This window comes from Bison bison, unplaced genomic scaffold (assembly GCF_000754665.1).
Source record: "Bison bison bison isolate TAMUID 2011002044 unplaced genomic scaffold, Bison_UMD1.0 scf7180017864072, whole genome shotgun sequence".
NCBI lineage: Eukaryota > Metazoa > Chordata > Mammalia > Artiodactyla > Bovidae > Bison > Bison bison.
Genome location: NW_011494644.1, coordinates 10,501,675 through 10,514,556, shown reverse-complemented (window position 1 = coordinate 10,514,556; position 12,882 = coordinate 10,501,675). Strand labels below are relative to the sequence as shown.

Sequence of the window (12,882 nt, the reverse complement as noted above, 5' to 3'; positions counted from 1 at the left end):
TCAGAGTCTTTTCCAATGAGTCAACTCTTCGCATGAGGTGGCCAAAGTACTGGAGTTTCAGCTTTAGCATTATTCCTTCCAAAGAAATCCCAGGGCTGATCTCCTTCAGAATGGACTGGTTGGATCTCCTTGCAGTCCAAGGGACTCTCAAGAATCTTCTCCAACACCGCAGTTCAAAAGCATCAATTCTTCGGTGCTCAGCCTTCTTCACAGTCCAACTCTCACATCCGTATATGACCACAGGAAAAACCATAGCCTTGACTAGGTGAACCTTTGTTGGCAAAGTAATGTCTCTGCTTTTGAATATGCTGTCTGGGTTGGTCATGACTTTCCTTCCAAGGAGTAAGCGTCTTTTAATTTCATGGCTGCAGTCACCATCTGCAGTGATTTTGGAGCCCAGAAAAATAAAGTCTGACACGGTTTCCACTGTTTCCCCATCTATTTCCAATGAAGTGGTGGGACCGGATGCCATGATCTTCGTTTTCTGAATGTTGAGCTTTAAGCCAACTTTTTCATTCTCCACTTTCACTTTCATCAAGAGGCTTTTGAGTTCCTCTTCACTAATTTCTTAACCCGTTGCTGTCTGAATTCTGGCTTCACCACCTGCTTAAAACAACTGGCAAGGGGTCCACTGGCCATCTTGCCAGTTAGGGATAGTTCTCCAATATCCCTTCAATCATCTGCAGGTCTTGAATGTTATCCTTTATATCTCTCTTCTGACTGTGTGACTCTAGTAAAGTCTCAACCTCCTTTCCTTCCCCTCAAAATAGTTGCGTTTTGAAATCCAGTTAGAAAAGCCCCACTAAATTAAATATGTTTGGGACAAACCCCTTAGGGCATGAATCTCCAGTTTCACAGGAGGCCTGAATACTTCTGTTGTTTTGCTTTGGTCTGCTTTCATTTGGTATCTGGGACTAAATAAAAACGATAGCAGGCATACCGGGAATTAGATAGCTCCTAGGAGTTTACCCAGCAGCTTAACATGGAGCTTTTCATTTGATCCCCTTAACACCCTGTAGAGTAGGTATCCCTTTTGCAGTTAGAAAAGTGATTGAAAATGCAGGCAGCACGTTATTTGTCCTTGTTGAGAAATTCCCGGTGATGGCACTGGGTTACTAGGTTTTGGAGGTTTCCGTTTTCATATAGCGACCGTCATTAGATAAGAAGCACATGCTATGGTTTAGTGGGTGCTCATCTTTCCCCTTTCTGTGGGAGTGTTAGCTTCTTGGGTTGGAGCTGTGAGGAGGGTGGGTGTGATGGGACTGGAGTGGAGACAGAGATGGATTTTCTGTGGAGGCAGAAACTTGCTTCAGCAGCCTTTGATATATGGCCAGTGATTGTCAAGTTTATGAACTTCTGCCTCAAGAACCCATCTGAAATAAACCTTGACAGCCGGAATGTGATGAGTTCAAGTTTTTTCTAGTCTACGCTGGTGTGGTTCACTGTAAGAATAAGTTGTGGAGGGATTCCCTGGTGGTCCAGTGGTTAAGACTCCACGCTTCCACTGCAGGGGGCCCAGGTTTTATCCCTGGTAAAGACCCCACAAGCTGCATGCTTCGGCCAAAAAGTAAAGAATCACTTGTGAAGCAGGTGTGACTTGAAGATGTGTCTTTAGTGTTCAGGAACTTATTTTGGCTCCAGAAAACTATTGATTTATTTTAGCTAAATAGCTGGCTTTTTTTAGTTCAAGAAATATGTCTTGATTTATGGTTATTTTTTTTTTTTTTTTGCCAAAAAGTTACTTTAACATAGATTTTCCTTTGGTTCTTTCAAATCTTCTCACAAACTTTTAAAAACAGAAAATCATTTTTTCAGATGAAATGGCACACCAAATTGATCTGTGAAGCAGACCAAAGCATTCTTTTATTTATATAAATTCATTTTGAAATTTGAGTTTATAACACTTAGAAAATCTGCCAGTAAGAACAGCGAGGCCGTTTTGATCAACACACACACACACACATTGCAGTCTTATTTTTGTTGCACATTCTGGTTATTTCTGTGTTAAAAAATTGTGTAGTTTAGAATTAAGCAGCTTGCAATCCAGTAATTTTTCTTGGTTGAACTGATGTATTGGTTTGAAAAAGGAATGGAGGGCTAATACTTACCGTGAAATTCAGACAAGAAAGCCCTTCAGATTCGCAAGTGCTGGAACTGTTGAGCAGTAGTCCATCACTCCACGTGTCAGAGTTGCGCTCTCACTGCATGGCTGTCACCATGCCCACAGCGCGGGAGGGACAGCTGTGCCTGGCACTGCTTGAACGTGGCCCCGTGTGCTGTACGGCGTGTTTACATGTGCTGGTTGGTGTAGATGGGCTGATACAGCCTGATTCAGCCTGTATCATTAGTACCAGTCCTAAGAAGTGCTGGTTCACCCACAGAAATGGCCCGAGTTCCTCAGTCTCCTCCAAAGCCAGTTACCAAGTAGAGGCCCCTGCTAATACTGCAGTTTGATAAATGACACATTTGAATGTGGACTTGTTTTAAATGCAGTTTTTAGACAAATATCTGTTTGTTTGGCTGTGATGGGTCTTATTTGCGGCAGGCGGGATCTTCCGTCGTGGCGCACAGACTCTCTAGTTGTGATACAAGGGCTCCAGAGCCCATGGGCTCAGTAGTTGGCGACCCAAGGGCTGGCAGCAGAATCTTAGTTCCCTGACTAGGGATCAAACCTGTGTTCCCTGCATTGCAAGGTGTATTCTTTACCACTGGACCACCAGGAAAGTTCCCTTAAAATGCAGTTTTAATGGTCAGCTCTCACTCTGGAGGTAGTGGAGAGGATATGGGAAAGGTGGGTGGAAAGGAGGAAATTAATAGACGATTAAGAAATCAAAACTGCTGTAGTCTCCTGATCATCTCATGGTAGATTAATGCCAGTGAAGATTCACAAAGGGCCTGCCAGCGCTCACCTTGTCGTAGACTGGTTATGTGAGGAGTGTAGACTCAAGTTCATTGCTGTGCTTGATGTTCCTGCCTTCAGTAAGAGAAGAGGAAGTGGGTTTGGGGTTCCGCATGGAAAAGGGAGAGGAGGAGCCCTGGGGGAGCCTCGGGCCCCTCTCTTCTCATTCTCCACTGGAGTGGTTCAGTTGAGAGTAGGGCTCTCTGCGGGTCTGTAGTTGGGAGGTGCTCTTATTTTGAGTCCTTGCTCTGCTTGGCTCTTAGCTGCACCTTAATCTCTGTTGGCGGCTCATGTGAGATTGAGAGTTGAGGGATCATGTTTGGCTCCTGAAGTCCCTTTGAAAACCCCCAGAAATCCATGCGGCAGTTTGACGACAGTTGTTCTGAGTCAGAATATGGCCAGTAGTCTCTGGTGGCTCATATTACGGTAAAGAATCCACCTGCAATGAGGGAGACCCAGGTTTGAGTCCTGGGTCAGGAACATCCCCTGGAGAAGGGAATGGCTACCTACTCTAGTATTCTTGCCTGGAGAATTTCATGGACAGAGGAACATGGCGGGCTACAGTCCATGGAGTCTCAAAGAGTTGGACGCAACTGAGCGACTGTCACTAACACACGCAATTCAGACATGGGGCAGATATATTGTTGACGGATAGTCTATAAAGCACCCTAACCTCCCTGAATCTCTTCACTCTACCTGTTCAGTCTAAAATAAATCAGGGACTGTTAATTTGCTTTTAATATGTTTCCAGAATTAAATTTTAAATTATTGCTCCCTTTTTCCTTAGCATAAATAATTGAAAATTAATTGCACAGTAGTATGAATATATATAGTATTCTAAAGCTTTGGGCACTGAGCCAAGTGGGAAATTCCCTGCAATTTTTCTGGCTTATATCATGCATCTGAAGAATGTTGACAAGATGTTTTGAGGAAGTAAATTACTATGACTGTTGAATGTGACCTGGACGGAACTGAGGAGCATAGAACTGAAAATACAGTTGCTGATTTTTTTTTCAAATTCCTTTGTTAGGCATCTGAAGAAGCCTCTCTCAGGGCATTGGAAAGTCTGATGACAGAGTTTTTCCATGACTGTACAACCAATGAAAGGAAACGTGAGATAGGTAAGTGGAGTGTTGAATTGTAAAGAGTCATTTATAACGAACAGACCCCAGAGGGCAGGAAGGAGTTGGTACTCTCGACTGGTCAAGCCTGAATCTTTCCCCTTGAGTTCTGGCTTGTTTTTGCTCCAGTCCTGCTGGTCAGTGACTGGTGGGATCTATAAACCTAGCTGCAATGGATGTAGTCAGCAGAGCCCACTTTAATCCAGAGTGATGGATTTTCTTTCCTTTGGCCATATGTGGAAACCCTTTCTCCTGCTTTGCTCTTGATTTCAGCAGTGTTGAACTTTTATAAGAAGTCTGTGACTTAATTAAAAAAAAAATCTCATAAAAAGCATTAAAACAATCATACTTTTGGTGTGTAGAAGTCTAGCTGAAATCTTACCTAGTGCCCAGAGATCCTTTAATGGGTGTTACCTCCAGTTCTTGCTTTTTCCTTATCGCCACTGTTATTCCTCTCCTTCTGCAACTTTTGTTGAACAAAAGCTTCAAACAACAGAGAGATGTACGTATGATAACTTCAGGTCTTCTGGGAATCTCAGCACCTTCTAGAACCTCTTTCTAAATTTTATATTCATCTACATGCACGATATTCATTAAAGCATGCTGTACATTAGAAGGGTATTCAAGTGTGAGATCTCTGCTTCAGAGCCATGCTGTACTTTGGTCCTAGAGTAGTCTTTCTCTCTGTGTCTCCAAGTCCTGAACTTGAAGATGAAAACTGTTTTTCCTGATCCAAACCGGCAGGCCTGCCCCTGCATGTCTGGCTGCTCTGCACTGACCTTCATTGCTTTCACTTCCTTGGAGGCCTTTTTCTGTGTCTGCAGGACTCTGTAGAGCCATTTCTCTGGCCCATGTGGCTTCTCTAAGTTATGTTAGCCAGCTCAGTGGTATGGCCGATTTCTGCCTTTGGTCCAAAGCTTGATTAAGGTTAGGATTTTCAGGTGGCCAGTCAGTGAAGCTTTGGCTGCAGCATCCTTTGAGCATCACATCAGCTCCTGGGAGATGCACCTTCTTACCGCTTTTCATTTTAAACGAGGTGGTCTCTTTTGGACCTCCCCTGTATATGCCTTTCTCTTCTAAGGGAGTGTGCTATAGGGAACCAGAGCATTTATCAATGGGGGATACTGACAGAAGCTGGGCCCAGTGGATGATCAGGCACCTGGCTCAGAAGACCCCCTTTGCTTGCTCCCCTAGGTTCCCTTATTACTCAGTTGTGTTGATGCAACTCCTGCTCCCAGAGTGAGCCCCTTATTAGTTTTATGCTACCAAAGTACCTTACAGTAAAAACATCATTGGTGATTTTTACCAAAGGAGGTGAAGGATCTTTCCCTTAAATCACTCTGTTATATATTCCAACACAGATTTCTCTGTAGTCCTGTTTTTAGCTTATAATGGACATGTTTTTGTTTTTCTCTTAAATTTCAGTTTGTAGTGCAAATGTTATTCATCTTCAGTGTTCATGCATTAAAAGTGGTATCATTTTAGCATGTTTGTATTCTAATCTGATTTTAAAGTAGTTTTAAATAACCAGATGCTACAAATGTCTAATTTAAATGCTGGCTAAAGGGAATCCGGGGGCTCAGTAACAGGCATGCCTTAGTTCAGTTCTCTTTGTACCTAGTCTCCGTAGCTTTATTTGAGTGTGTGGGCTGCAACCACTTCTTGCTTCTTTTTTGATATCTTAGAATAAATTACAGTCTTTCCACGCTAGGTGGGGAAAAGGAGGGAGACCTTTTATTATAGGGGCCCCACCCATCCTCCACCAGAAATGTGTTATTAGTGCTCTAGAGACAGAGCTGATAGCAGGGAGCCTCTGGAGACAGATTGGTCATTTTTAAAAGTGGAGAAGGCTGAAGCATCAATGAGGAGCAGGGATTCACTTGGGCTAAGACTCAGCGGGTTAGTGATAGAGTCTAGAACAGAGCCCAGAGCTCCTCATTTCCAGTCAGAGGTTATTGTCTCTGGTTGGACTTCACCTCTGGGGTACATGGAAGGTTTGCCTGATTATTGTAAGAAGGCACCATACGCTTGCTTCTCTGGGATTTGTAATGAGGCTGCCCTGGTGCATTTAGCCTCAGTGGTGGGGCGCTGGCAGAGCAGTGACTGTAGGATCAGGATGGGCTGCTGTGCTCGCTGCTTTTCCAGGGGATTTTGAGAATCTCTCGGGGTCATAGCTTTTGTATTTTTACCCACTTTGTGTTATATTTTATGACACACACAGCATAAAATATGACTTATGGGCAGCATGTCTCGAAGCACGGTGATAGACTCTTAATGGTGCTGTCTGTCCAGCAGCCTCAGGAGGAAGAAAACCATTTCCAAGTGATTTGAGGTAGACAGGGTTCCTGGAAACTCCCATGGTTGCTACTCTTTATTTACCGACTTCCAACTCTTTGGGTGGTGTTTTAAAATAAAACCAACTCACATGAAGGGAGTTAGCCATCTTGAATTCTCTTCCATTTTTTCCAGTCCTGTATTTATAACATTAGTCTTAATTTTTCTTTTCTTATTCTAGCTGTCATTGTGTGTGTGTAATTGTATGTAAGAATAGTGTTGAGTGAGTGGCGTGGATATATCTATCTTAATCTATCTTTCTATCTATCTAGATATATGTGTGTATAGCTGTACCCCAGAGGAAGTAAGTTACCAATCAGCCATCATTTATAAGGCAAAAATGATATTCTTACAGTTATCTATCCGCTCACTAGGTTAAGCACTTCAACAGTGAAAGTTTCTCTGCCTAAGAAAGTGTCCATAGCTAGGTTATTTATTGGTATTTTAGACTCAGTGTTCATGGTCACCTTAGGGTCAGAAAAATATTGTATGCTTTGTCCTTTCTATCTTAAAGAGTCAGCTGGATATTGTAGTTTTTTGTTTTTTGTTTTTTTTTTGGTGTCATTGCTTTGTGTGGAGAGAGGCATTTAAAAAAATAATAGGACAACCCAGCCTTGTATTAATTTCATGTATTTTCATAGCTTTTTTTGTTGCTGTTTAACTTTTCCAGAGGAACTTCTTAATAACTTTGCTCAGCAAATAGGAGCCTGGAGATTCTGCCTGTATTTTCTCTCCAGCACTAGGAACGACTATGTAATGATGTACAGTTTAACGGTTTTTGAGGTAAGTTGTCAGATACTTCTGTACTATTCTGAAGAGTATTTTGTAGTCACATTGCCTTGTCCTTGGCGCTGGACTTCACTTTTGATGTGTACATGGTTGGGGAATAAGCGCAGGGACTTCTTCCCACGTGCTGCCTTTGTCAGGATTCTCTCTCCTTGACTCCAGAAGGTAAGATGGGGTAAGGTTGGGAGGTCTTCTGTCATAACATATAATTTTCTCTTCCCTGTTATTATTTAAAAGAGATAATGAAAGAAAAGCAGTTTGGGAGGAGGAATGTTACCATTATACCATCCCAACCACAGAAATCTTCATTTATGTTGACTCTCTTCCAATCGTTGTCTTCCAGTGCATACTTTTTTAAAAAAATGTAATTATAAGATCACATTGCTCATGCCACGTGCACTCGGCCCCTCCCTCCCTACATTTGCCTTTATGTGATATTCCTGTAAGTGATCGTACCTTTACTCACCAAACTGTTCTCCTGCCCCTACGTTACAGTTGTTTCTGCCATTGTTTTTTAACAGAGACAATAGTGTAATCGAAAGTTTTTGTACCTGCCCTTTTTTGTTTCCATTAGATTATGTTGCCAGTTTTCCCAGAAATGAAGTTGTTGTATCATAGAATTTGAATATTTTATTATTGTCATTGCCAAATTGCTCCAAGCCTTTGTTTGAAAGCCGAGTTTCTTGTTTGAGGGAGACAGCTGCTGTGGGATGAAAGTCAGTTTGTTCTGTGTTAGTTGCTAAGTCGTGTCCAACTCTTGCGACCCCATGGAGTGTAGCCTGTCAGGCTCCTCTTTCCGTGGGATTTCCCAGGCAAGAATACTTGAGTAGGTTGCCGTTTCTGGCTCCAGGGGATCTTCCCGACCCAGGGATTGAACTTGTGTCTCCTGCATTGGCAGGTGGATTCTTTCCCACTTAGCCAGCAGTAGATTGTTAACTTAAAAGACGTGTGCTTGTTTTTCAGAACCTGATCAATAAAATGTGGCTTGGGGTCCCATCTCAGGATAAGATGGAAATCCGTAGCTGCCTGCCCAAACTCCTCTTGGCTCACCACAAAACCTTACCTTACTTCATCCGGAATAAGCTCTGCAAAGTGATTGTTGACATTGGCCGTCAAGATTGGCCCATGTTCTACCATGACTTTTTTACTAACATTTTACAGGTAAGGAGATACTTAGGGAAACTTGATCTTGCAAATAATTTGTTTGTAGGAGTGATTCTTTTCTGTCTGGAAGAGGCATTTTAAGACTTTTTTAGACCTGCAGTGGTGAGGGCTCTGTGGGGTTGATTAGCTCATTCCCTTAAGCTTTGTTCTCCAGATGGGTTGTACATTGGTGCAGTGGAGAAGGTGGGGGATGGGGAGCCCCAATTGCTGTGCTAACCTCTTGTGAAATTTTGTCCAGCAAATATTGGAAGCCCTGTTGGGTGCCGCTCTAGGTGTTGGGTGCCAGGATGAAGTTATAGTTTAGTGGGAAGATTGCTGTGCAAGTAATAATTACCCCACAATATGTAACGACAGCAGTGGAGTATGCAGAGTGTGGTGGTGACACGGCATTTAGACTCATGGAGCTGAGTGTTGAGTTTCCAGTGTTGCTGGTGATGCGAGGTGGTGAAGTGGTAGAATTAGAGGCTGGGCTGATGGGCAGGGCCAGGGCAGGAAGGGCCTTGCTCTCGCAGAGGGCATCGGTGTTTGATTCACAGTCCTTTCTTGAGGACTGAGGAAAAGTTTGGAAAAGGGAGACAATGTGGTCACAGTTTTATGCTGGAGTGACGGTTCTAGCAACAGTGTGAACTCTGGGTGGCAGAAGGGCGAGGTAGGAATGGAGGCTAGGAAGGCTGCTGCTGGAGACATCGAGTGAACTGAGGGGCCTCAGCCGAGCTGGGGCTTGCCTGGTGAACCTTGGTGGGGAGCGGAGGAGGCGGAATCACGAGGCTTTGGGCAGGGACTGGGTTGTGAGGATGGGGGGAGGAGGAAGCTAGACTGCCTTCCAGGTTTCTGGCTCAGATGGTAGATTTTCCAGGCCAGGGATGGAGGAGGAGGAAATGGGTTTGGGTAGAAGATGGTGTGTTCAGTTTCGCAGAGAATACACTTAAGATTTGTATGTTGCTTCTGCGTCCATCAAGTGAGACATTAGGAAATGTGGATCTGGGTTCAGGATTTGGAAATCATCAGGGAATAGATGGGCCCTAAAAGCCAAGGGGGAGATGCTTTCATTCTTTGACTCCTGTGATAAAGTTGGAAGTGTTTTTATATTATTGAGGCAGTCTTGGGTGTGCAGAAAATGGGTATCATGTACAGATTATAGCAATAACAGTCTTTGAAAATTGGTTATAGTCTCAGTGACTACAGGTTCAGAATTTTCCTGAACAGTAGCACTTTCTAATGTTTGACTGCTTCTCCCTACAAACCATTTGAATGATACAGCAATTAAAAAAAACAGCAGCAGCATCCATCTTGCTTTTCTCAGATTACCTCTCAAAGTGGCACAGCAGTTCTTCACTCAGTACTATTTTGTTTTGTATGGTGATTCATGTGTCTAGAGATTTATTGCGTTGATATTGTAAAGAAAATTCATGCATCGGTTAAAATTTTTTTTCTGAGATTAGCATTTAACGTTTTATTTTTGGTCTTTGTTGCTGCATGTAGGCTTTCTCTGGTTGCAGTGAGTGAGGCCTTCTCTCTAGGTGACGATGTGTGGGCTCCTCATTGCCGTGGCTTCTCTTATTACCGAGCACGGGCTCTAGGCTGTTTGGGCTTCTGTAGTTGTGGCACATGGGCTTAGTTGCCCCACAGCATGTGGGAATCTTCCCGAAACAGGAATCGAACCTGTGTCCTCTGCGTTGGCAGGCAGATTATTAACCACTGGACCACTAGGAACATCCAGATGCATGCATTTAGTAAACTGTTTTCTGAATACCAGCCACGTATCAATACGAATAACTAAGCACGTCATGGGGGGATATGCTGCTGCTGCTGCTGCTGCTAAGTCGATTCAGTCGTGTCCGACTCTGTGCGACCCCAGAGATGGCAGCCCACCAGGCTCCCCCATCCCTGGGATTCTCCAGGCAAGAACACTGGAGTGGGTTGCCATTTCCTTCTCCAATGCATGAAAGGGAAGTCGTTCAGTCATGTCTGACTCTTAGTGACCCCATGGACTGCAGCCTACCAGGCTCCTCCGTCCATGGGATTTTCCAGGCAAGAGTACTGGAGTGGGGTGCCATTGCCTTCTCCTATGGGGGGATATAGTAGTGAACAAATAGCCACCTTCATGGAGTTTATAATCCCAAGGGGGAAGTGTCAGTAAGCAATAAGCAAATAATAAGCAAATAACTTCTTTCAGGTAGTTAATAAAAGTATTGTGCACAAACTAAATATCGGGTGAAGAGGAGGAAATATCAGGGGTATTATTTAGAGGGATAATCCTGAAAGCCATTTCTGTGAAGCAGACATCTGAGCAGAAACCTGAGTGGAGGTGATGGAGGGAGTCATGTAGGCATCCAGGGAACAGGAACAGTGTTGTAGGCAGAGGGAATAACCGTGCAAAAGACCTGAGGAGGGCAGCAGGCAGGAGCCTGGAGTTGGGGCTTAAGAGGTGAGAGGCTTGCTGGCTCTCTGACACACTTGCCTTCTCTCCAAGTTGGAAAGAACTTGTGGTTACTCTCCATGTTCTCTAAGAGGGAGCCGGGAAGTCCACGGAGATGGAAAGGACCCGGAAGTGGGGGGTCTGAGTGGTTGCCTTTGTGGGTTGGTCAGTGGTGTGTCTTGTGTGAAGCAGCAATGGAACGTGAGGCAGACAGAGAGCCGAGTCTTGTCGGCAGCAATGAGGATGACCCCTGGCGCGAGACAGTGCCTGCGGGATCATTTCCTTTGATGAAGAACAGACATTACCTGTCTGCCCATGAGATTTAATTAATGATTGTAAATGAGAATTTGGAAGAGCCCTTTTAGGTCAGGTGCTCATGGAGATTCCAAAAGGGTAGCTGTCTTCCTCTCTTCCCCACTACCTCCCTCTGCCCACCCTTCATAAATGACTCCTTTCACCTTTTGCAGTCCTCATGGCTTTGAAACACCCCTTTGTGGAAGGGACACTGAACCAGGAGGTGGTGATTTTTGTTCCAAATTACCTTGACTTTAGCAACTCCTGCCACTTTTGTGAGACTCCATTTCTTTCCTTGTAAAATGTGAGAATTGGACTAAGTGATCTTTAAAATTCTTTCCAGTTGTCTTATTCTCTGCTTATCCTTGCATGACAACCAGTCAGAGGCATGAAAGCCATGTCAAAAACCATTGGTGCTCCATTGCTGACATTTCTGATAATGATGATAAATTTCTTCAGGTATGAGTAAACAAGATCAAACTGGTTCTGGAATCAACTTCACCATTATATCATCTTCTGATTAAACCATCTGAAAGATTGTTTTTTTTGCCTTAGTATCCACAGGGGTCCTGAAAGCAGCCCCCTGAGGATACCAAGGAACAACTGTCCTTAGCTGGTTTACCATTAGTTAGCCTTCTTTGTGCCTTAATTAGCCAGACACTCTGCTCAGAGCTGACTTTTTCCTGGCAGTTGATCCAGTCCCCCGTGACAACTCCCCTCGGGCTGATCATGTTGAAGACAACTTCGGAAGAGTTGGCTTGTCCCCGTGAGGACCTCAGCGTGGCTCGGAAGGAGGAGCTGCGGAAGCTCCTGCTGGACCAGGTGCAGACGGTGCTCGGGCTGCTGACAGGTGAGTGGCTGGGTGGCGCCAGGAGGCAGAGTTCTGCCTGCAGACGCCCGAGTGTGGCCCTGGAACTCAGAGTTCTTGAGCTTTAGCTATTACCGAGACGGAGCGTGAAGACAGAAAGAATGTGATGCCGTAGTCCCAGCACCCAGCCCAGTGTCTGGCACATGGGAGGAACTAAAAAAAAATGTTTGTAATTTATTTTCCTTTTAAAGTCTCCCGTTACTTGAACCTGATGATAGCTGTGATTAATGAGATACAGACCGGGTCATGGGAAGGTGACTGAAATACTGATGACTGCATTAAAAGTAAGGCAGGTGGCAGGCACTTTATTTAAGACAATTTGAATTTAAATCACTAGAAGTTGGAGGAGGAAGATGTGAATGTTTCAAATACGGAGCAGGGAAGTGAGCCCAGGTGTGGAGTTGGAGCTCAGTGCGCCAGGTTGGAGCTGTATATGGCGTTTGTTTTGTCATCTGGTCTGTTGTACTAGAGCCTTGTGATGATGAGCGAAGAGTAACAACAAATAGAAAGCAAACTGCAGAATGAGAGAGGACGGCAAGGAAGAGAGTGGAGCCCCGGTGTCTTGAGGGCAGCAGGGTGAAGGCCATGCCTGCTGAGCTACGGGTGGACCTGCGGGTTCCGAGACACCTGTGGCTCTGGGCTGTGCCAGGCGATGAGGCCAAGCCATGCTGCTGGAGAAGATAGTGTAGGGAAGGGAAGGGTTTTATTTCTAGCTCTTTGACCCAGGCTGCTTCTTGGATGTCTAGGAACTTTATTTTTTTTGGCATGTGTTAACAGAAGTGGTTAGCATGTGGTGGGCACTTAAAATTGGTTGTCAGAGTGCTTGATTAAAAACTAAACTTGTCACTCCCCCCGCCCCCTGCCCCCTCATCCTTCCCCAAATCTCTAGGAGGAAACCCAGACCTCAGAGCATTTATTCATTGAAGGATATTTATTGACACCCGCAATTAGATGTTAACTTTCTGTGTCATGTCTGATATCTGTGTCCTACTTGTGT

General features: G+C 44.4%; 1 protein-coding gene across 2 annotated transcripts in view; it reads left to right on the top strand.

Moving 5' to 3' along the window:
- The window catches only part of XPO6 (exportin 6), a 107,038-nt gene that overhangs the window by 32,343 nt on the left and 61,813 nt on the right, over positions 1 to 12,882 (top strand). For both annotated transcript variants that reach the window (XM_010837243.1, XM_010837242.1), the window contains exons 2-5: positions 3,930 to 4,020; positions 7,025 to 7,137; positions 8,104 to 8,301; positions 11,708 to 11,867. In XM_010837243.1, the coding sequence (XP_010835545.1) occupies positions 3,930 to 4,020; positions 7,025 to 7,137; positions 8,104 to 8,301; positions 11,708 to 11,867 (562 nt within the window). The remainder of the gene's footprint in view (positions 1 to 3,929; positions 4,021 to 7,024; positions 7,138 to 8,103; positions 8,302 to 11,707; positions 11,868 to 12,882) is intronic.